The 25,563-nt window shown below is 40.4% G+C and overlaps 1 protein-coding gene across 2 annotated transcripts in view; it reads left to right on the top strand.

The window, feature by feature from the left end:
- The first annotated feature begins 240 nt into the window (after positions 1-240).
- Positions 241-25,563, top strand: part of PLD5 (phospholipase D family member 5) — a 264,750-nt gene continuing 239,427 nt past the window's right edge. For both annotated transcript variants that reach the window (XM_068155368.1, XM_068155383.1), the window contains exon 1: positions 241-594. In XM_068155368.1, the coding sequence (XP_068011469.1) occupies positions 409-594 (186 nt within the window). In that variant the 5' untranslated portion in view covers positions 241-408. The remainder of the gene's footprint in view (positions 595-25,563) is intronic.

Genomic DNA, 25,563 nt, shown 5'->3' with positions numbered 1-25,563 from the left:
GCGGGGCCGCGCCTGCCCTCGCCGCCGTCCCGGGCAGAGCCGCAAGCAGCCGCTTCCCGCTGCGTCGCTCCTGGACTGCAGCTGGCTGGCAGCGAGGGCAACAAGCAGCGGCATCTTGGAGCGCCTTCTTTCGCGAGTGCCCTTTCATCTCGCCCTGCCCGTTTCCCTCTCTTACCTGCAGCCTCTCCTTCTCCCTTCACTCCACCCACCTTGTCATTTCTCTTCCCCCCACCCCCTCTTCTTTTACCATTTTTTGGGGTGGTCTTTGTGTGTGTGTGTGTGTTTTCCCTGTCCTTCTCTTTCTTCTTCCCCCATCCTGTTCATTTTTGGACCCTCTTCATCTAGTGCCTCTTAATTTCTTCATTTCTTCGGATTTTTTTCCCTTGGACTTTGCCTTGTCATGTCAAAATGGAAGTCAGGCATGACTGGCTCTCCTCATCCCCCCATGAGGGCTTCGAGCAGATGAGGCTGAAGAGCAGACCCAGGGAGCCTTCCCCAAGCCTCACCAGAGTAGGTGCGAACTTCTACAGCACTGTCAAGCAGCAGGACTACAGTGCCAGTGTCTGGCTGAGAAGGAAAGACAAACTGGAGCACGTAAGCCAGTTTCTATTTCACCCCCTTTTTTTCTTTGTAGACCTCTGTCTGGGTACTCTATTAAGCAACCTCTCTACCAGCTTGGACTCCAGGAGAGAAGTGGTGCTCTAGTAATTAGACATGGCTTTTCCAAGTGGTAGAGAAAGGAGCTACTAAGAGGTCACAGGCTGGTCAAATCTGAGATAAATAGGATGTCAGTACTGTTCCCAAACCACATGCAAGTGTCTTCCTAACTGGAGATTTTTTTTTTTTAAATGTTCTTGGTTTATTCATTCTTTGATTCCTGCAAATTCAGCACTGATGTGGGAGGAGAAAGACTAGAATGGTGCAGATGGAGGTTAGAGCATTTATCTCACACTGATTATAATGTAGGTCTATAATTCCTAAAAGAAAATAACTCTTTTAAAATTCTAGCTTTGGTTTCTTTTCATCCCTCCTCACCTCCTTCTTATTCATGCATGGGACTTTGGAAATATCCGATCTGTGTAAGGCACAGGAGATTTCCTTTAAGACATATATTCCTGCAGCAGTAATACATGAGTTAACAAAGTGTGTTTGGGACCACAATACGATTGATACTGTTGATAGTTCTAGTGAATATTTTATGAGAGTTTAAGGTGCTTCTAAGTGTTCCAGTCTTGGATGATGTTTGAAAGCATTTTTTGTGTTACTTCTAACATAAATGCAATGGATTGAGATGACCTGCATACTGTGTATGAGTTTTCTGAATAGCTTATTAGGTGAAACCCATTGTTACAGTGTACAGTACAATGAAAACAGGAAAGCAGCTGCATTTACAGGGATGCAGAAGAATGTGGATGGGTTTGCATAATGCAACAGTCTGCCATTCTTTACATTAGTGAGTAATTTGTGATCATAGTTGCATTGATTTCAAGATGCACAGAAAAGCATTTTTTTTGGTGATAGAGCCACCTGAAGCCTCTTTAGATAGGAAAGATCTTGTTACAAACATTTCATTATGTGAAAATCCTAGATGGCATAGTAAATTATTTTAAAGATAAAACCTGAAAAAAGCTTCTCTGTCAACTAGTTTATGGAGTAGTACCCTGCCTTCCCAATAACCTACAGAGTATTTTACCTTTGTTAGTGAAACCTTAAACTTGAACTGTTTACATGTCTGGGGAAATGATGAGAACTGATTGACTGTTGGAAATATCACATTTCCAATGTTGAGAAAGGTACTGAGTTATCTGCATTCTTACACATTTTTGTGATTCTTCACACTAACAAGGCTTCATAGTAGTAAGATTGTAAGCAGAGGATTCTCCCATTGTGAATTAAAAAAGGTGAGTGCCTTGTCTCAATACTGTAAAATGTAGAAAGCATAGAAATCTGAGCTCTGTTTTTTGTAAAAAAAAAAAAAACAACCAAACCAAAAGGCTTTTGCTACAGGTACTTACATATGTAATCAAATGAATATTAATTGTGGGAGGAGAATAATTTGTCAACAGCTTGATAGCTATCTACTGTTTTGGTATCTGAATATTACCATGTTCAAATATCTGTATTTTTAAATTGTACCACAATATTAGCATGGGCAAGAAAAATAGGCAATAATTTGTCTGAAGATTACAAATGCAAACAATTTTGTGTGGCTTAGTTGGGATGTTTGGTTAGTTGGTTTGTTTTTGTTTGTTTGGCTGGGGTTTTTTTGGATGAAGTCAATGTTTTGTCACAATAGTAATCTTCAACAACCTTGCTGCATTGGTGTGAAGAGCTTTTTCCACAATCAGTCTGGAATGAATGCATATTTTTCTGGGGGTTACCTCTCACCTGATGCAGTTATTTTTATTCCCAGATCCTATTTGAACAACGTAAAGAAAAAAATTGATATTTCTTGCTTGTCATGTAGTATTTGTTTCATTGACATTTATTGTGAATACCCTGCAATACATTAAATATGCCAATGGTATATATGTGAAAACACTTTGTTACTTTAAGCTAACTGCATTACTTAAGGGTGTTGTAACAGGCTATTACATAGCTTCCCCAAATAAATGTGAACAAAACATGTATTAATTTCTAGATTGTATTTTGCTTATATGGTTTTGAACCAAGGTTGAATTTTTTATTTTCAGATAAATATTTGAAGGTTTTGAATCTTTTCTGGCCACAGAACTGATGTCTTGCACTCCACTCTTCCACTCAAAAGATGTACCAATTAATTTGAGATGCATCATTTTGAATGGTACACTCATTGACATATGATAGTTTATGGCCAATATTGGATAATTAAGATACACATACTTTGTGAGGTAAATGGAGGACAAGAGTAACATTTTATTGCAGCTCCTTCTGAGATAATGATGTTACTTAATACCTACAAAGAAAAATGAAAATGGGAGGAGTGAACATTCATGGAGCACTGATTTTGAAAGTATGTCATCATAAATTTGATGCTACATAATGACAGATATAGACAGAAGAAGGGTATATAGTAAGTCAAGCTATGCATGGATAGATGTTGAACTTTGGACATGTACTCTCTAGAGTTGGTGGAGGCCATTAGTTTTTGCTTCATTGAAATGATTTCTTAAATTGATTTCAGTGTAGTTGTAATAGAGATAAAATTGGGCCAGTATATTTAGTATGCTGCTTCCAGTAAATCCTCGTAGACCACAGAAGATACATAATGGTGTCTTTTGTTAAAGTGGGTAGCATGATTTATTAATGTGTGACACTTCTTATTAATCCCTATATGCTTTTAGGAACTAAAAATGTATTTTGAAACCAGTTTTTGTCAAATTGTTTGTATATTAAAAAAAATCTCAAACACACAAGCAGTTTGTTTCTAGATTTCAAAACTATAACAAAATTGTGGTTTTTGATGTTTTGTTTTTTTGTTTTGGTTGGGGGGTTTTTGTACACTGTAGTAAGGTGGTTCAATAGCTGCTGCCATATCTCTTCTAAAAGCACAGAACAAGTTCAGGTGAACAAATATGATACAGTTTCTTTAAGACTGTTCAATATTTAATGATTGGCTGACCATAGAGGAACTAAAAACCTGGAATGTATTGCCAGTGTCTTGCTAATTGATTGTTCTTCAAATGGATCCTAATACAGTGTCTCCTCATGGGTAAACTGTTTATGTGAGTTTTCTTTTTCCAAGTGGCTGTTACACAGTTGTACCATGCAAGATCTGAACACAGCTCAACCACGTTCTATTGTGAGATCAGATGCTGTATTTAAGACTGGATCTGCTGTAACATGTTTAAAGATAGGCCAGTGAGGAGTTTTTGTTAAAGTAAGGCCTCGCTGTATGTGTATGCTGTAGCTGATGTGCCAAAGAGCCATACTTTGAGTGGAGGAAATTAATAGAAGTGTGAGGAATTCTCACATTGCAAATGTGACCACAGCAATACTGCAAACCTGTGAAATTCTTGTAATTGTTTGTTCAGATTCTACGTATCTGCCACAGCTAGTTCCTTATGCCTTTTTGGGAAGTTCTTTGGCTGATATTGGAAATGTTGGAGTGAAAACTGTTGTATGAAGTAGTCTTAAAATCTCCTTTGCATAGTGTTGGGGGTTTTGTCTTTGTATTGCCTTTTTTAAAATGGAATGTGAATTGATTAAGAGGAAAGGAAAGAGGAGGCAGGGATAGAGAGAAAGAGTAGCTAACCTGATAGCCTTTAGCTTGTGGGAGTTACCCTATGTCTAGTTTAATTTACAACAGTTCTCCATCATGTCTGTGTATCCTTCAGTAATGACAAGTACTGTTTAGCTTCTTTCACAGTGCCTCAGTAAAGAAATTTAGAGAACTTAATTTTAAATAACCAAAATGTTTTTAAAAATCAGGATGGAGTTTTTTGTAAGACACAATAGATAATCTTCAAGCATATATTCTATTTTATAACAAATTCAGGTATTCTGTCTCCAAGGTGTAGTAATAGCCTTTTTCTAAGAATTTTAAAATGTAATTAATTATGTTAGAACATTTAAAATTTTGTCTTTTAAGAAACTGCTTCAAGACTTTAAATTATTGGGGAGGTTTCTTAAAAGTAGTTTTGCATGCTTTAAAAGAAGTTTTTTTGCATTACTAGATAACATTGTTAAAATGAGGAAGTATAACATTAATTTTCTAGTGCAGTGACAGTCCTCCTATGTCTGTAACACTTTGTAGTCTGAGTGGACAATTAAGCTGCTTGTAATCTGTCCACGGTTCTTAGGAACTAGAGTAGATTGTCTGAGGATGTATCTAGATTACGGAATAGGTACATATCAGCCATACATGTCCCCTAATCAGCCAAACTGGGGACCTGTGATGCTCCTTGCTTGTGACCTGTATGCCCAGGTTTCTAGAACAGAGAAACAATGTAGTGTGCCTAGGTGTCACTGTATTTGGTGGGGATGCAGCTGAACCAGTTACAGAGAACTGAGGCATCCCCAGATTCACCTGTCGTTAGTGTTATAAAGGAGGGCCGTATGCCTAAGTGAAGAAGTGTGTGGCGAGTTAGGAGACCCTCAGAAGTTCAGGAGGAGAAGAGGAACAAATGACTTGTTGGTGCCAATTAAGTTTATTAATTTAATTGAAAATTAATTTGCATTAGGTCACAGAATTACTATTAATTTTTTTTTGTATGCTTATCCATCCAAACTTAATCTGATTAAAAAAAAATTGTAAAGATGTTGGTTTTAAGGTTTGTTCCTCAAAATTCTTCCCCTTTTATACAGGCTTTCCACATATAGCATAGGAATGAGTACCTTTTATATGTATTTGGCTTCTTTAGTTTTGATCAATGTCTTGTGCAATCTGACAGTGTGGATAATATCTATCCCTGGACAGAGAAATATTAGAGTGGTATTTTTAGCAACACTTCATTGGCTTGGTCTCTGAAGACAGAGACAAATCTACCATTTTTTTCCACTTTTGCACAAGTATATACTCTCTTCTCTGTGTGCAGTATTTGTAGATGAATACATTTGTGCATTTTGTTAATTTTTCTTATTTAAACAAGGAATTTTTAAAAGCTCAATAAGTTCAATTTCTAGCTATATGGTGCCAAAAGAATCAGCAGATTATAGTTGCTGCAGCTCAAATACTAGTAATTATATTCTAATTTTTGTTCCTATTTGTGTTTCTCTATTTACAGTTGTAATTAAATATTTACTAGGAAAAAAAAAAGGTTAGTGTCTTTGAGAATTTCTGCTACAAAACAAATTGTGATTTAGGTAATTCTTGTCATCTTGGATTTCCCCAAGACATCTTGAACTGTTTAGAGCAGAACCAAATTTGGATCAGTGCTGAGACAGCAATTGTGCTGAGTTTAAATTTCATGTTACTGCTGTTACTGTAATAAAGGCATATTTACTTTGTTCTTGATTCTCTACCTTAATTCTTTAAAAGCCATACTAGTATATGTTGTACAAAGGCTATCATAAGCAGATGTGCGCTTGTTTTGAAACACATAAGTGGGTATAACGAATGTCATGTGGCAAGCCTCACCAGTGCTTTTTGTGTCACAGAAATTGTGTTGCCACCCATTAAATTACCTGATTGATCCTTTCTAGGCAGAAGCTTTTTAATAAGGGTGTATGTGTTTTCTGAGTAAACTTGAGGCCTTACCTCAGCTGAACTCAGGGGAATGGTGTTAAAGGTGACAGCAATTTGAATGCTACTTCATCAATGCAGTTTGTGCGTGTGTGTTTGATCTTGTTCCAAAGCAATGGCTAAGTCTCTAGTGACTTCACATCTATAGATTTAAGTTGCATGTAAGATCCATGCTCAACTGTCATGGGTTTGGGGCAAAGAAGCAAGTCCAATATATGGAATTGGGCAGCTGGACGGAAAATTCTAACTTGGAGTGCTCACCTTATCTTGAGCTTTAAGTCTCTGTGTCACCAGGCTAGATGGTGAATATAGTATTTAACAGCTCTTCAGTTAGCACAGGAAAATCTTTAAGAGGGTATGGGAAGGACAGAAGACATTGCAGTGTAACAAATGGGTAATAAGAAAGTGTATGGTGCATGCAAGCATGCAAAAAATTATATAGATCCCATTGCCCACCCTTAAGGTGTTTCATAATGGTGAACACAGAAGGAAGTCTGACAGTTACATTGTAAACTTCAGTTATCTGTGAAGGCTAATGAATGGATACCTAACGAAAACTCAGTAAAGTGAAACTACATGTGAAATTATTTCTTTGCTCCTCATTACAATAGTTCTGTTCCTCATTGCAAAGCGTAGGTGAAGAAAATGCCTGTCATGCTGAAAATCAAATAAAAATTAAACCAGAATATGATCTCCATTTAGTGACAACAGATTGGTTTGTGCTCATGTAAGTAGAAATGTGCACATGTTTTAATGACAATAATTGAGAAAAAAAACCAAGCAACCTGTTACCTTTTGTGGAATATTAAATAGATGAGCAAATACAAGAATGTGTGTAGATGTGACTGGTGACAACAACCAAGACGAAGACACTTGTCAAGTTACAGTATTTCCACATAGTTGTTTATTGGGGAGAAACCACGAGCATCTAGAAAGGCTTTTGTTGCTAAAGCACTATATTCTCTAATCACTTAAGGTTTTTTCTTAAAGAAATTCTGAAGCAGCATCTTTCCTGTGTCTTTCTGGTGGCTGCTGGCGGAAGTTTGCTTATAGTCTTTTCATGGGCAGTGACAAAACAGACAGCATACATTAAGTTGGGATGATGAGTAGAGTGCAGTAAGTTTGGGCTAAGGTGCTGTCAGTTTGCTCTAGGACCTGAACTTCATTAAGAGCCTATGCAGCACAATGAATGGGGATTCCTTGTCTTTATAAGCATAAGCACATTTGTAACCCTGTGCTGTCCATTCATTGTTACCATCTGGAATAAAGTGGTTCAAAGGTTTCAAATTAATGGGTTGACTGAGATAACAATTGCACTTTTTCCTTTCTTCCTCTAAATCAGTATGGGCAGTAACTTTTCCCTGCTTATTAAGAATTGTCTGATGGCCTGCAGCAGTCTGTTTAGTTCTGTACATTCTAATGCTAAAGATAGGCAATCTCAGCGTGAGTGAACAGTGTGCTGCAGCTCCGAAGACGACCAACAGGATGCTGGATTGCATCAACAAGGGCATGACCAGCAGAGATAAAGTCTTTATCCCAATCTACTCAGCACTTGTCAGGCTACACCTGGAGTACTGTGCGCAGTTTTGGTGTCTGCCCTACAAAAAAAATTGATGCAGGCAGGCTGGAAAGCATCCAGAGAAGGGCCACAAGAATGATCAGGGGACTGGAAGACCTGCTGAGAGAACTGGGTTTAGGGGAGAACTTGTTACCATATACCAGTACATAAAGAGTGGCTACCAGGATAAGGGATACTCTCTTTTTACACAGAATCACATGGAAAAGACAAGGGCTAATAGTTACAAGTTACTCCTGGGGAGATTCTGATTGGACTCCAGAAGAAAATTTTTCACAATGAGAACAGTTAGATGTTGGAATAAACTCCCAAGAGAAGTAGTGGAATCCCCTACATTGGGCCATTTTAAGACTCAACTTTAAACCACATGATGACCTAGAAAGGTTGGACCACATGATCCTTGGGGATCCCTTCCAACTGGACATTCTGTGATTCACTGATACTGACCTTTGTGGTCTTTGATGCCTTATGGAAAAGTGGTTTCTTCATATTTATTAGAACTTAAAATACTTAGTTCTGGTAGGATAATGAACCTGTGCTTCACGTAATTCAAATCCTGACTTCAGTCATGATTTGAAGTGCTTGCTAAACCATGGAATTTCTTCATGTATCTTTTCATAGAAAACCAGTATGTTTCATGAAAAATTGACTTCTGCCATTAAAAAACCCAACAACAAACAAACACCATTTAGAGTCCTTGCATACAGTTCTCTGCACGTGCTGCTTAAAACAGTATGGGTGAAGTACATTCAGTACTGCATCTGTTGAATCTGTGATCTTTACATCCCTGAGAAGAGGAATCTCTTGAGTAAGTCCGGTTACATAAAGATTACATAGCTACTTTGGTTGATGCAGTTGATGGGATGGTTCTAAGGAATCACAAATTGAAAATGAATAGCTTAAGGCAAGCAAATAAAAAGAACACGGATATATTAAAGCCTAATAATCTTGAAATTGTTTGTAATTTGAAACTGTTTTTGGAGTGATTTCTTTGTAGACCGTGACATGCCATATCTGTGAGTGTGAAGACTGATGGGTGATTATTTGAGATGCTATGAGCATCAAAAGATATCATTATACTACTCAAAAGATATCAGTATACCAAATGATTTTTCAGGCACTTGCAGTGAGCCTGATTTGTTGCTTAAATTGCAACAACAGTTCCTTTACATCTAGCATGAAACAAAGTCACTTAAGTGTTTTGGGAAACGTTACCTTTTGAACAAAGCAATTTTCCTTTGTCAGTGTGAGCTGCTGTCCCTGCAGACTTTTCTTTCAATTCTCACTTGAACATGTGACAAGTAGATAGGAGCTAACCTTTTCTGGTTTATTTTATCCCATTTTATACAGTATTAGTCTCTGAGCTTTGTTGTCATGGCTTAGTTGCATCAAACTCATGCCGCAGAAAGCTGGAATGTGCCACCTTGTATTCTCTGGTTGTGTGGTATATGGTCTTAATGTACATTAGCTTAAATCAATTTGTTTCTGCAACCATGTGACAGCTGAAGCCTTAAATGGCTTTAAATTTCAATCTTTAAAAGATGTTTTGTTTTCTCTTCAATTTGTGCACTTTGTTCCCCTACTTTGTCTGTGCTGGGACTCTCCCAACCATTCTGTTTGGATTTAAGTAACTGTTTATTTACATCCAATTTTTAGAAGCCATTGTATTGCACAGCTGTTTCCCTTTTTACTTCTTGGAGGTTGGATTTATCAACCCAAACCAAGGCCTTTGGGTTTTCTGCTTTTTCCATAATTTAATCTAATCAGTTATTTCATGATGCTTAATTTTAAAATTGTTTTTCATTATTTGCTTGTCCCCACCTGCCACCCTGTCCTCCTGAACTTCTCTGACAAATCCACAGCCCTGTTTTGCTGTTGCATGCCACCTTTTGTGTTGCGTCTTGTGTAGAACTCTCAGAGGAACTACAGCAAGTGAAACATACATAGGATAGGCAAAAGTACTCTGCTTTCACAATGAGTTTGCATAATTTTTGTACTGGCAGGGTAACACTTTCTAAAGTTCTTAAGTGATCTAAACTTGTAGGTCCTGAGTATGCATTTTTGAAAACTTTTAAACTGTAATGGAAATGGAAGGTTTCTGAGTTGCGTGACAGTTTCAGTTGGGCAATAGGCTTGCAAGTGCTGTCTATAGATCTAGGTATATAAAATACAATGATTGTGCTAAGAACAACAGAAGTTTTTGCCACCAGTGTGACTTTATTTTGTCAGCCAATGGCATGTTCTTTCAGAGTCTTTTATCCTTATAATTATGAGAGCTTGGAGCTTTTCAGTGCTGAGAAATATAAGCACCTGTACTTGTGCCTTGAGAGGGATACAAAAACTGTTTCTCAGTATTATGGAATCTATTTCCCAAAAGATAGCAAAGTTCTTTTTATTTTTCAGAAATAGACAACTTAAAGAGTGCATCTTTCAAGGGTAGTCTGTGCAGGTAGCAAATAGAATTTTCTCTGATTTAGGGAGAAATTTGCAGCAGATATAGAAATGCTTTTATGCTATAGGAGCACTAGTATTACTTTGGGATTTACAGGCCACAGTGCATAAGACACACAGGAAATACTTTAAATTTGTATATGTTGTAGCTCTCAGAATACCACTGTAAATTGTGTGTTTTTTTCGACCCCCAGAAAGCCCAATTCAAATGTCTGGGTGTATGGATGTCACCCAAAACTGGAGGTAAAATAAAAATGAGGGTTCTTTTCTTTCTTCCTTCCCCCCACCCCCAAGTTGTTAATTTTCACATATAATGGCCTCACTTGATTTGTTTAAATATACTTGCTTTTTCTGAGATACCAGAATTTTAGCTTCTTTCTGTAAGGTTGTTATACTACTTGAACCGTGTCACAGCAACTTCAGTCATCATTATTTCCATGTGATTCACCCATTGCATGCTATGACTAGTCTCCATTTGTCAGTTGAATGACAGCATTGTTTTCCAGAGCTGAAATTCTTTAATTCGTGTGGTGTTTCAAGAACACTTTCATTTGATACATGAAGCATGAGTTAATGTGGATATTTTGGCTAATCAGATGTGGTGGTTTGGCCCTGGCCAGGTGCCAAATGCCCACCAAAGCTGCTCTATCACTCCCCTTCTTAGATGGATAGGGGAGTGGGGAAAATATAACAAAAGCCAGTTAAAAGATAGGGGCAATTTAATAATAATGATAAGCAAAAGCAATAGGCCACACAGAACTGAAAGCAGAGAGGGAGGTTAATCTCTGCTTCCCATCAGCAGACAGTGGTCGGTCTTGGGAAGCAGGGCTCTCTATGCTGGATGGTTCCTCTGGAGGACAGATGCCATGGGCAAATCCCCCAACTGCCTTCTTTTACTTTGTTCTTATACCTGAGCTGATGTCATATGGCATGGGGTACTCCTTTGGCCAGTTTGGATCAGCTGCCTTGGCTGCATCCTCTCAGTGTACTCTCGGGGCAGGGAAGGGTTGCAAAAGCACAGCCTGGGTGTTTGGCTCAGCAGTAGCCAAAACACTGGTGTGTTAATCAACACTCAGCTACGGCACTGCAAAACACAGCACTAGAAGGATGCTTTGAGGAGAATTAACTCCAGCTCAACCCAAAGCCAATACATCAGGAAATTATTTTATTTTATTTTTTTCCTTCTGCTTACCTACAGTTAGAGACAGGAAAACATGGAGTATGGGTAAGATCATGAGGTCCAATTGGGACAAGTCTTTTATGACAGGAGTTGCCTCCAAGTACAGTATTAGCAACAGTTTCAATTCTTAAATGACTTGCAATACATCTTTCTTGTCTTATAATTTGGAATCTCAGATTCAGAACTAGTTTGTGTTCTTTCTTTTTCTAGAGTCAATGACAGATACTTTGTTCTTCTAGACCAGAAGAGAAGTTATATACCACTTGGAAAACCTGTTTCCAAGATGCCATTTATTTCTTTTTGGTTTTGTTATGTTATTTGATTTGATGTCATTTTAAGGATCTTTGTTTTCAACTTTTTTTTCACCACCACACATTTGTTTTTACTCTCAGTCAGAGGGAAAATGAAATCCCTGTATTCTTTACATAAGGATTTAGCCAAAAAGTTGTGAGATTTCTGTTGTTCTGCTACTCTAGACAAGAAAACATCATCTTTTGCTTGACTATGTAACCCTTTGTTAATGCTAGCTAATTAATCCTTTTGCTTTTGCTGTGGACTAATCTCAGTTGCTTATTCAAAAGGCAGTTTTATTGGTCCTTGATCCCCTGCCAAGTGTAAGACTTTACATTTACCTCTGGCCTTCACAGGGCTCCTCTCAGACTACCTCTTGAGACTGCTGAAATCTGCCTGATTGCTAGCCTTGTGCTGTCCATGAATGTGCTGCATGTCATTCTGTCCAAATTGTCCAGATCACTAATGAGACATTAAACAATACAGACCCTGGTAGCAATTCCTGAAATACACATGTAGAATCTAACTGCTAGTTGGACTCTCTATGCTGACTGCAACCTTTTTACCCCAGTAGATCACCCAATTTTCAACCTGTTTTGTATGGCTATGCAGTACACATCTTGTCAGTTTCTCTCTTAGAATTATATGGAAAACTGTCCAGAAGCCTTGCTCATGTCAAGATATCTTTGCTTTCTTGTAGTCTACAGTTGTCTCATACAGGTGGCATTCTGATTAGTTAAATACAATTTGCTCTAGTTAAATCCATGTCCACATCATCTTCCTCACTTGCTGCCTTCCCTCTTGAAGTAAAGAAAACCATTTGGCCAATTCCTGACCTTGGGCTCATTTTGACTGTGGGAAATGTTTTTTGTTTCCACCTTTAAGAAATTCCTGACCAGTACATGCACTTTAGTGCACCTGGCTATTACCTTCATAGGATGACTCCCAAGACAGCTTGTCTGCAGTTAGATTGGCTGTTACTCTGATGAAAAGATTAGAGACAGTATTTGTGAGAGTTTGGGGTGGGTTTTTTTGGGGGAGGGTGTTTGGTGTGTGGGTTTTTTTTGTTTTTTTGTTTGTTTGTTTTGTATTGGAGAAAGGACTATTTAACAGTAGCAGTGCTAATGTGAGACTCAAAAAATGTTGAATTTTCACTTAATCATGAGTTTATATTCAGTTTCTTGATCTCCACCAGAATCCTCAAGGCCTCTTGTGCAAAGCTGCTTTCCAGCTGAGTGCCCTCAGCATGTATGCATATATGTACTGCTGGGATTGTTCCTCACCTGGTGCAGGCTTTTGCGCATCCCTTTTATTAATATCAGTGAGGTTTCTGTCAGCCTATTTCTCCAGTTTGTCAGGTCCATCTGGATCATATTAGCCTCCCAGTTTTGTATTATCTGCAGTTGTGTTGAGGGTATGTTCTTCCTCATCATCCAGATCATTAATGAAGCTGTTGAATGGGGCTGGAGCTAGTGTCTATCCCTGGGGCACATTACTAATTCCTGGCCTCCAACTAGACTTTGTGTCACTGATCACCACCCTCTGGGCCTGGCCTTTCAGCAGATTTTTCAATACACCTTATTGTGAGCTTGTGCAGCCTGTACTTCATCAGACTCTCTGTGAGGATCTTACAAGAGATTGTGGAAGACCCAGTATGACTACTTGAACCAGTCTATAAAAAAACTAATCCCCACCTCATTTATTTTTTCTAAAGTCACTGGAGTAGTTATTTAAACCGACAGGCAGTCTTTGACAGAGTTACACATTTGGTTACATCTATGTGCACCCTTATAAAAGACTTTTTATTTTATTTTTTTTTTCCCTCTCATTAAGTTGTAGCTTACATATGCAAAATGTCCCACAGAGACCTGTTAACTAGTGCCTATTGCACTGGTGAAAGGTCACTTAATAAAATACACTTCCTATACATATTTTTATGCAACTGTTTCTCAGAACGTAAAGGTTGCTTTTCTGGGAAATGTGAAAAAGGAAAAAATGGTATAATAAGTGTATGTACTTGCTACCAGCTCTTGTAACAGTGTATGTTTCATAACTTGATCACTGGAAGCATGGCCATGAATATATCCCTCCAAAGTAAATCATGAACAACAAGACTGAAAGGAAGACTAGAATTCACATAGTCTATTCTTATGCCTCTGGACTGCATTTACTACAGCTAAGTGTAATGTTTAATTTTGGATGTAGTTATATTTTAAGCATGAGGATAAGGAATTAAAATAGTAGCTTCTGGTAAGAAAATATTTAGAACTCAATATTCATGCATTTTTATTGTCCAGATGAAAGTATCTAGTCTTTTTCCTTACAGTTTCTCTAAAAGTTATGAAATAATGCTCTCTGCTTACAAATTTACCATGTTCCTGTGGGTTAGTAATGATTTTAACTTTTTTTTTTTTATGCTTGGTTTTACTGTTCTATCTTGAAATAAACTAAAAAAGTTCAGCTTAAATACAGCACCACCTCTTGTACATAAATGTAGCCTGAAGTACAATTGTATTAGGATTGAGAAATAAAGCAAGTGTGCAAATTCTTTCTCAAAATATACAGTAAGCTCACCCTTATTCTTAATGTTGTTGTTTTTTTTTCCTGCTTACTTGTTTTATCTTCCTGTCTGCTTGTGTCTGTTTACTTTTCTGGGACATGATCCAAAGCCATTCCAACTCTGTTAATTCCAATGAACTTGTGATCAAGACCTTAAAATTCTCAATTTTAAGCTCTGCAGGAAGAAATGTTGATGGCTTATACAGTGCTGATTACTGTGAAACTGTTGTTTTGAGGGCTTTAAGCTGTGCTTAATTTTCAAGAGTATATTCAGCACAGATGCAAACTAGTTGTAAAGTGCTATTGTTTCTGGTTTTCAGAAAATCAGTCGTGTCAACATTCTTCAGTAAGATACATGCTGAAGAGGCAGCTTTGCTGGTAAAAATTTAGTTATCCATTAGCAATTGTAGTTTTTATACAAGTAAGATGGAGATTAAGTAAAAATTTATGAATACAGTAATTCATAGACTCTCTGGTTGACAGATTGCAGTAAGTATGCTTTGGTTATAAAGTATAACAGACAGCACCTGTTTTATGTTCATGCCCATCAAACTTCAGGGAGTTGTTGGTTTTTTAACTTGTGTTGATGTACCATTTTTGTTTTGAAACTTCCTCCCCTTTTTCCTTGAAGAATTGCCATTTAATTTCCACCTAAAGGTAAAACCAACCTGAAAGTATAAAAAGTTGGAGGTCACCTCAATTTTTTTTAACAGCATACTATATGGTAATAGGGATTGGTGTTCTCTGCTGAGATTTTGTGCAGTGCAGTGTACAAAAGCTGTGAGAGACAGGTCTTGTCATGAAGGCTAAGGAGATAGAATAAAGGCACAGAACAGTAACTTGTCTTGCTCAGTTTGTTGGTTTGGGATTTAAATTACTTCTCTGACTCCTAGATTGGTGTCCTAGCCACTATACTTAATTTTCTGGCTTCCGTTTTTTACTGTGAATGTCTGTAAGATGAGACATCCTGGCCTCAATTTTCATCTATCCCTGGCATTTGCATAAACTGTGTCTTCAACAGCAAAGAGTACAGAGCAATATCATCAGATTTTTAAAGCAAAATATTTGGTGTTAAGGCTGAGTGTTGATACTATACACATTTGGGAGGCTTAAACAGGACTAGCTCTAGTCTAGTTCCATTGACTGAACATCTATTAGCAGTTTCTGAGTATTAATTGCACTCCTGAAAAGCATGTGTGAGTTTAATACAGGTAAATACAGCTGCATATTTCTAGATCACTCTGTGAAACAAACTTAAGTGGGGATTATGGTGACTGGTCCAGGAGACTATTGTAGAAGGAGTTAGTAATTTTTATGATGGTAAGTCCAGGTGTATGCTTCCCTGTTGTCAATGCAGTGTGATGTGACCTACTTAAGAGATGTACATTTAATAAATGTGCAAATATTCTATGGACCTTTCCCAGAACTGCTGGTTTATTAATGGGATAAGAAAATTAGGCTCTACTACCAACGTCATCTTCAAAGCTATGTCTGTATTCCAGACTCAAGAATCACAGAATTGTTTCAGTTGTCCAAGATCATGTCCAATTGTCAACCTGACACCACCATGGCCATTAAACCATGTCCCAAAGTGCTCTGGTTGGTCCTGTATTGCTGGCAATGTACTATGCGAGAGGCAATAGGTAATTTCGAATCCTGCACCTCGTGTCTGCCAGCTACAGAGGAGTCATCTGACAGTTTGGGAGTGGTAGACAGCTGTTCTTTGCCTGCAATCTCTACAGCTGCTACCCCAAATGTCCACTTGTGCCCCGTAGGGTCCTTAAAACATCCCTCCTGCAGAAAATCAATGCCAAGAATGCAAGGTGCATCTGGACCAGTCAGTATGTTGTACTTTCCCCAGTCGTTCCTGGTCAGGCTTATCTCAGCCTGCAGTGCAGTCAAATCTTGTGAGCCCTCTGTGACTCCTTGAATGCCTATGGGCTCAGCCCCTTTGTAGCTCGATGGCATCAGGGTGCATTGGGCCCCTGCATCCACCAGAGCTCGGTACTTCAGGGCTTCTGAAGTGCCAGGCCATTTCACATACACATCCCAGTACACTCTGTTGTCCCTGGCCTCCACCTGGCTGGAGGTAGGGCACGTCTAATGCTGGCAGCGATGCCCACACTTGTCACAGGGTCCCGTGTTACTAGGGGAAGGGTCTCTTGAGCAAGAGGGACCCCTCTGGGAAACTGGGGCAGCCCTTCTGGGCAAGTTATCCCCATTGTGGCCACCTTGCAGTTCCCGCCCTCTGTCCCAGAGGGCAGTGGTGGGTTAGCCATGTCAGCTGTTCATGTTTTCTCTGTGGTCACAGAGGATCCTCCACAGAGACACCCTTGACATTCCCTCCTTAGCTTGGGGTGATCTCTTAGGAGGAGGACACCTATTCCTGATTGCTGAAATATGGACCCATTCTGAAGGAGAAGGGGAAGGAGAAAAAGAGGTATTGTTCCCCTTTTTCAGTTCAGACATGGAGGCCTTATGCTCTTTAGTCATAGCTTCTGTGGCTGAGATTATGGGTCTCTGATTTACACTGTCCTCATATTCTCTCAAGCCACTAGCAAACTCACAGACAGTTTTAGGACTTCGATCCTGTCCAGTCAGGAGCATCCCTGGTGTGTGTGCATGTTTTTGAGGGACAACCTGGGTGAGTTTCTTTATGAAGGACCATCTCATGGATGCCTCATCTGGGTCCAAGGGGAACTGGCTGTCTCCATGTATTATTTCCAGCACAGCCATCTGTCTCAGATACCAAATGCCCTGTTCCATGGCTGTCCATCTAATTGGGGCCCAGGGCAAGTTGTCTTTTGAGTGGTACCGGCTCTTTCTGGACCCTGATCCTCAATGCCATAGAGTGTATTCCATTGAGTTTTGCTAACTCTTTGTCCAAACTGGCATCACGAGACAGGGAGCCTAAAAATTTCACCTTCCTCTTATCTAGGTCTTCTGTGTCCACACCTTCATCCCAACATCTCAGGGCCCAGTTTAGTATTGTCTTGCCTTCTTTCTGTGCATAATCCAGACGAGTTTGCCTTAATTTCTTTCTGGGCAGAGGTGTAATAGTTGTCATCTCCTGATCTGAGTCATCCTTATCCACTGGCGGGTTCTGCGAGATGCTGGGTCCTGCTGATGTGCCTTCCTCACCATCCGTGTTTAGAGATGATTTTTGCATCATTTTCCTCCGTGTGGTGACAGGTGCATCAGGGGTTAAGTATGGAACTGCTGATGGGGGGTGGCTAACCCTTGTGTCTGGGGCTGAGGTTGAGACCAGGGGCCCTTTTCGCTGGGCAGCACTCACTACAACCGGACCCCTCCCTCTTTGTGTCCCTGTTTACAGTGCTTAGTGTTCACACCACCCCACCCCTCGGCTATCAGAGCTTACAAAAGACTGCATCGTGCCCATTGTCTTTCTGCAGAGAGTTCTTAATGAGTTAGCACCTCCTCCTCCCCACAGGGCTAGAGTGAATGCTGCTATGAATATTGCATTTAAAAGTCCACCTGGATTGGGTTTCTTTTGTCCCCTGGGGGAAGCAGGGCTCTCGCAATCCTCCCCCCCAGGATGGGTGTAACCCAGGACAGGAGGCTTTCCAGAGTTCAGAGGGCTCATTAAAGCAGTGAAGATGGCCTATAGAAAAGTGAGCAGAAGAGATTTACTAGAGTTATCTAAGTACAACTTCCTTTTCTGAAGAACTGTTTTTCATCAAATAATTAATTTCTTTGTTTTGAAACTAGGAGGAAACCCGTTGTGTAGGGGGTTTGTTTTTGTTTTATGGAGAAGGGAGATTTAGAAGTCTTTTTGGACGACATTCAATATGGTGTAGAATATGGCTCTGGGACAAGTGATTAAGAGATGTGGTTCTCATAGTTTCAGTCTCCTATTGGGAAAAGTATTAAGTTCCTGAAAGCCAGGATAATGTAGCCCTAAAGAAAGGTAGAGACAGTGTAAAAGAGATGTCAATAATTACCTGCAAGTACTGAGATCAGAATATAATCCAAATACAGTTTATGTAAGTGTAAATAAAGCACACACAGAGAGAAGATTTAGATCTGTGGAAAGTAATTTGCAACTTAGTCTAAGATGATTCATGTTTTTAATAGTTCTTGTAAACCATATGGATTATGTGGACGTACTGTGGCTTTGTCTCCAGTTAGTGGTCAAATTATTTACAGCAGACTCAAAGACTACTATTATCTTAAGGAAATTACTATATTGAGGAAGCTTTTTCCTGTGGGCTGCAGAAATGCTATGTATAATCCTTGTAAGGGAGGGAAATGATTACTTTTTTGGAAAGAAGGTGGCAAGGGTATTATGGAGGTAGAAGGTCTTTTGTATAGTGTACAAAGGATTTTCATTAATATTACAATTACATATAAGCATTGTATCATGAAGATTCTTCATTCAAGAAAATGTGTGGCTGAGGACACAGGGGTGCTTTTTGGACACAGGGGTGCTTTTTGGGACAAGCTTCTCTGTGTTGTAAAGCAAAGAATGTGTTGCAAAACCAGCTACTATGTGAAGGCTACTCCAACTATGTTTTCACTGTTCACATGTCTGATTTGTAAATTCTTGAATTCCTTGTGTGAGTTGTTTGGGTCTGTTCCTCCTGAAGCTTATCCAGACGTGAGAAACAAACTCACTGCTGAAAATTTATAACCAGTTTATTATAAAATAAAGGCAACACAGCGCTGGGTGCATAGCGAGTTTGCTAGAGGCGCACCTCAACAACACGAGGTTAACTTAAATAGACAGCAAACATACATATTAATATATTAAAATATACATATTCATATAGTCCCCAACACACTCCCACCCCTCTCCATCAAGACTGAGACAAAACGTGCACTCTTGACCTGGCCAGTCTTCAGACATGTTGGCACCTCACCTTTTTTTCAGGATACCCCAAACAATACAGACCATCAGCCCAACATTCCAGCCCAACGATCCAGGCCAACTATCGAGCCCCACAGTCCCCAGTAATTCCCCTTGCATAAGCCAAATATCATAACCAGTTTATCACAATCCCTCCCCTTCTTTCTACTACATTTGGCTTGAGCCATAATAACCTAACTTGGCAACAATTCTACAACAAGCAAAATCCAACTTAAAGGGAATGGAATAACAACTGATGTTCTGTGCCTAAAATGTTTCCTCTAGGCACCATACACAGGGAGTGGCTACAGTATAACCCTGGGAATTAGGAGTCCAGTTTGACTTGTATCTCCACTCACATGGCCTATGGGGTTGCTGCCCACAGCCATGGTTCTAGATCTTCTTCGTGGCAATTACAGAGGTCCACCCGGTCTTGCCTCCTTCAATCCCATCAATACTCTGCTTGGATTATATCCCCGTGTCCAGGGAGGTTTTATGTTCCCAGGCAAGGACCATTACCACTCCTGCTCTGATACTGGAACTCGTCTGATGACCATCCTTAGGTCCTCCATTTGGGGTACCACAGTCCATTCGGTGGGTGGATCCACAGGTCCTTTAACTCTTGCTGCGTGTGTCCATCCTCTCTCTGCTGTCCGCACTGCAGTCTCTGTAGTAAGCAAGACCTGAAAGGGTCCTTCCCACTGAGGTGTAAGTGTTTGTTCTTTCCACATTTTTATCATAACCCAATCTCCTGGTTTAAATTCGTGGATTTGGAAATCCAAAGGAACTGACTGAGATAACATCCCTTGAGCCCGTAAATGTTGTAATGTTCTCCCAATTACCATCACATAATTTCTAATGTTTTTGTCCCCCAATTCATAATTAGCCATTTCCCTCCCACCTTGTAAATAAGGTAGCCCAAACATCATAAGGTGATACACCAACATCAGATCTCGGCTGTGTCCTGATCCGGAGCAGGGCCAAGGGTGGGCACTTAACCCATGTCATCTGGGTCTCAATCATTAATTTGGTAAGGGTTTGTTTCAGTGTTTGGTTCATTCTTTCTACTCTCCCTGAGCTCTGTGGGTGCCAGGGGGTATGAAGTTCCCAATGTATGCCCAAACTGTCCATTAATTGTTGGACCACCTTTGATGTAAAATGAGTGCCTCGATCAGAATCTATCCGGTGTACCAACCCATAGCTGGGGATTATGTCTTCCAATATCACTTTAGTTACTACATTGGCGGTTGCTCTGGAGACCGGCACAGCTTCTACCCAATGTGTCAAATGATCCACTAGAACTAGGAGGCATTTCCATCTGTTTATCTGAGGTAGTTCAGTAAAATCTACTTGAATAGCTTGGAAGGGGCGTAAGGATATGGTACGTCCCCCAGATGGAACCTGCCTCATGACTTTCTTGTTTACTTTTTGACATACGAGGCATTTGGTGGTTACCTGCTTAGCTATCTCATAAACTCCAATACAGCCATAATCCTGTAGGAAATGATCACACAGAGCTCTTGTTCCCCAATGGGTGTTAAGGTGTAATCACTCGAGGGTTTTTCGAGCTAAGGCTATTGAAATCAGTTGTCTCCCATCCTCCAATTTCCAGATCCCTTTTTCATCTTTCCTTCCCCCTATCTTTTCAAGTGCTTGTTCCTCTGTAGGAGTGAATACTGGTGATTCCTCCTGTTCATCTGATGCTGTTACTTGTATATGGAGGACACGCTCCTCTCCTACTTCTGCTACTTGCTTAGCTTCACTGTCAGCTAAGTTGTTCCCTCTAATGATTAACGAAGTTCCCTTTTGATGTCCTTTTACATGAATTCTTCTGGTAGTTTCAATGCCTCCAAGACTTCCCTGATTAGGGCTTCATGAATCAAATTTTTCCCTTTTGAATTTAACATCCCCCTTTCTTCCCAGATTTTTCCAAATGTATGAACTATTCCAAAAGCATACATAGAGTCTGTATAAATGGTTCCCACTTTATCCATTAAAAGGTGCAAAGCCCGATTCAGTGCATATAACTCACAGGTCTGAGCTGACCAATGGGAGAGTAATTTCCCTTTTTCAGTCGTTTGCAATCTTAGCCCATCAACCACTGCATATCCTGACAAGCGTTTCCCATTTACATACCGAGAGGACCCATCCACAGAATATTTCTCCCCTTCTGGTAATTCCTGTTCAAATAAATCTTCCCTTGTTTTAGTCTGGTATTGAATAACCTCCAGACAGTCATGTACTAAAGCTTCAGTAGGCTCCCCGTATAAAAATTGAGCTGGATTTAGGCTTTGGCTAGTGGAGATTGTTAGATCTGGACCATCAATCAAGATTGCTTCATATTTTAAAATCCTAGAATCAGTTAGCCATTTTTCTGCTTTTTGGTTCAGTATATTTCTCACTGAATGGGGAGTATATACTTCCAATTTTCCTCCTAGTGTTAATTTTCTACTTTCTTCCACCATGAGTGCTGTGGCTGCCACTGCTTGAATGCATGCCGGCCAACCTCGACTTACAGGATCTAATAACTTTGATAAGTATGCTACTGGTTTACGTGACCCTCCCCATTCTTGAGTCAGAACTCCATAGGCCACCCCTCCTTCCACATTAACAAAGAGTTGGAATGGCATATCCAGGGAAGGGAGGCTCAAAACTGGAGCAGTAGTCAAAACCTTTTTAATTGCTTCAAATTTCTCCTCATCTTCCCCTGTCCAAACAAAGTTATAATCTCCTACTAATTTTTCATATAAAAACTTGACTAATTGGCTATATCTCTCAATCCATAATCTACAATATCCTAGTAACCCTAATAATCTATTGACTTGTTTCTTTGTTTTAGGGGCTTGGAGAGATATAATCCCTTCTACTCTTTCAGGATCTATCTTCCTGGCTCCATTACTTAACCATAGTCCTAAATATTTAACTTCAGGTTCCACAAATTGTAATTTGCTTTCAGATACCCTTAATCCTGAATTTCCCAGGAAATTCAAGAGGTTTATGGTGGTCCTTCTAACTTCAACTGCCCTTTCTCCTGAAATTAATAAATCATCTACATATTGTGTGATTAAAACATCCTTTTCCTGTGGAAATGACAATAACAATTTTTCCAGGTTTTGACCCAACAGATTGGGAGATTCTGTAAAACCTTGGGGCAATCTGGTCCACCTCAATTGTTGCTTTCTCCTGGTGACTGGATCTTCCCATTCAAAGGCAAAGATATCTCTACTGTTTTCAGCTAATGAGCAGGCCCAGAAGGCATCTTTAAGATCCATTACACTATACCATTTATGATTTGGAGGTATGTGACTCAACAATGTGTAAGGATTAGAAACTACAGGAAACCGAGTCACAGTTCTCTTATTGACCTCCCGCAGGTCTTGCCCCAACCTGTAAGTTCCATCCTCTTTCTTTACTGGTAGTATGGGGGTGTTATGTGGGGACATACAAGGTTCCAAGGTCCCCTCTTTAAGGAGGCGGTCTATAACTGGCTTTAATCCCTCTCCCTTCTTTAGATATGGGATACTGTTTTACTCTGATAGGACGTTCTGGTTGCTCTATAGTTACTTGTATAGGTTCAATATCTAAGCTCCCTGTATTTTTTTCACTGGCCCAGACTTCTGGGTTAATCCCTGCCTCATCCTCAGTGTTTAATTGTAATATTCTGACCCTCATCTGCCTCTCTTCTGGAACTACCCCTATGCCCAATTGAACTTGTAAGTCTCTCCCTAATAAATTACATCCTGCGCTTGGCACTACCAAAATATCTCCTACCCCAATTCTAGCCTCAGTTTCTAATTTAACATCCTAAACTACAGGGACTTTAAACCCTTCCCCCTTTGCCCCTAAAACCTTTACAGTATTTTTGCTCTCCACACACCCTTCAGGAACCTTGGTAACACAAGTACGTTCAGCTCCTGTATCTACTAAAAATTCTAAAATTTCTTCCTGGGGTCCTACTTTTAATTTTATCAAGGGCTCCTGTTGGTATTTTTGCCCCAGGTAAAAGAGCCCCTGACACCCCTATTGCTGATCTTCCTCAAAAACTTTAAGATCTCTCTTCCTCATTTGACAGTCTCGTTTAAAATGTCCAATTTTCCCACAATAATAACATTCAGTACCCTTACTTCCAGTTTGAGCATTCCCCAGGTCCCAGTGAGGCCTAGGGGTTTTATCCCTCTTAGGTTGAGGAGGTGGAGGGTGGGAGAATTGTGTTTTCTTCTCAGGTTTCCCCACCTGACCTGACTCCCTCATGCTGGCTACCATAATTTTGGCCTTAGCTTTTGCTTTTTCCTCATCTCTATGCACATACACCTTCTGCGCTTCCCTCAATAACTCTTGAAGTCCTCTATCTTGCCAATCTTCTATTTTTTCCAATTTTTTTCTAATATCTGGCCAGGAATTAATGACAAAATTTACCTTTACCAATATCTGGCCATCTGGACTGCTGGGATCTATTCTTGAATATTGCCGTATATTTTTCCGTAACCTCTTGAGCCAATCAGTAGGGGTTTCCTCCCTTCCCTGTTGACTATCAAATGCTTTTTTTGTATTTTGCCCCCTGGGTATTGCTTCCTTTATGCCTCTAATAACCAAGGTTCAATATTCATTCATGTTTTGTCTGCCCATATCATCATTATGGTTCCAATTAGGAGAAGCTAGGGGCATCTTTTGATCACCTGGAGGTCCCTGCTGATTTTCCCTTTCCCAAATTCTCATTCCAGCTGTTCTAATCATCTGTCTTTCCTCTGAAGTAAAAAGGATTCCCATGATTGATTGCATTTCTTCCCACGTGTAAATATTTGGCCCCAAAAATTGATCAAATTGTTCTGCTACTCCAATTGGGTCTTCCAGGAGACCTTTTAATTCCTTCTTAAAGTTTCTCACCTCAGTAGAAGTGAGAGGGACATTTACATATCCAATTCCCCCATTCGCTCCCCGCAGGGGCACCTCTCTCAAAGGATATAATGGCACTCCTTCATGTGGATTGTCTGAGTCAGTATACTCTTCCTCTAAAACCATGACATTTACCTGTCTTCTAGTTTGCCTACCTCCTCTCCTTTGGCGGATGGATTTGCTAGTGTGTCCCTCTGCAGGGGGGGCGGGGGCCATTGCTGCCGAGGGGAGGGGGGCTGCCGAGGGGAGGGGGGCTGCAGGGAGGACGGGGGCTGCAGGTACTGCAGGGTTATAAGGTGGGGGTAAGTGATTCAGTGGTTCCCACTTTTCTGGTTCTGGCTCTTCCTCTTCCTCCACCTTAAAAACCATTACTGCCGCTGCTGACCAGACGCTGCCTTTCCAGCAAGCGGCATATTCACTCTCCTCCTGATTAAAAGGCTCCTTACTGTTAACATAAAGGTTGAGAGCCTGACAGATCCATCCTTCCGAGGACCCATATTGGGGCCAAAATAAATTGTCTGATCTGATCTTCTCTCTAGCCCATTTCTCCATACAATAATATATCATTGTTCCCTGATCTTTATCCCGCGTATTAGGATTCTCTTCCCAATATGCTAATTGTAACCCCAGAGGGCTGTCCGGGGGTATATCCCTGGGTACCCTTTTGCTCCCATTTTTCCCGGGGCTGGTCTGTTTACCTGACCCCTGCCCCATTTCCCGAGGTCCACGCTCTCCGTCCCCAACCACTTCGTCCCTTCACTGGCCAAGTCCCTTGCGAGAGCTTGGAAACGCAGTTAGGACTCCACGCTCACTTCGTGAGACTGGACTGTCCAGCTCACGTCTCATGCACACACTCTCACTGACCTCAATACCCGCCCAACCGGACAATACTTACACCCCTTTTCTTGCCCGGGTCTTTGTGCCCTAGAATTACAGGCAGTCGTGACAGTTGGGAGCTCCTTCCCTTGCCTTTATCTTACAACTTTTGGCTGAATCTACTCGTGTTCTGAGAGGCTTCCAGCATCCTTCTTCCGGGCCGCAGAAATCGGCGGGGGCGCCCCCCCTTCCGAAGGGTCCGTGAAGTCGTCGCAGGCAGGGTAATCATGTCGGGGTCACCAAATTGTGAGAAACAAACTCACTGCTGAAAACTTATAACCAGTTTATTATAAAATAAAGGCAACACAGCGCTGGGCGCATAGCGAGTTTGCTAGAGGCGCACCCCAACAACACGAGGTTAACTTAAATAGACAGCAACCATACATATTAATATATTAAAATATACATATTCATATAGTCCCCAACACACTCCCACCCCTCTCCATCAAGACTGAGACAAAACGTGCACTCTTGACCTGGCCAGTCTTCAGACATGTTGGCACCTCACCTTTTTTTCAGGATACCCCAAACAATACAGACCATCAGCCCAACATTCCAGCCCAACGATCCAGGCCAACTATCGAGCCCCACAGTCCCCAGTAATTCCCCTTGCGAAAGCCAAATATCATAACCAGTTTATCACACAGACCAGACTACTAAGAAGATCACAGTACTCAATAAATGTAATGTGTAATAGTAGTTTTGTC

This window comes from Melanerpes formicivorus, unplaced genomic scaffold, assembly GCF_026170545.1.
Source record: "Melanerpes formicivorus ecotype bairdi unplaced genomic scaffold, bMelFor1.0.p_v2 SCAF_2, whole genome shotgun sequence".
NCBI classification, from domain to species: Eukaryota; Metazoa; Chordata; class Aves; order Piciformes; family Picidae; genus Melanerpes; species Melanerpes formicivorus.
The sequence above is the reverse complement of the archived record's forward strand: the minus strand, read 5'-3'. Positions and strand labels throughout refer to the sequence as shown.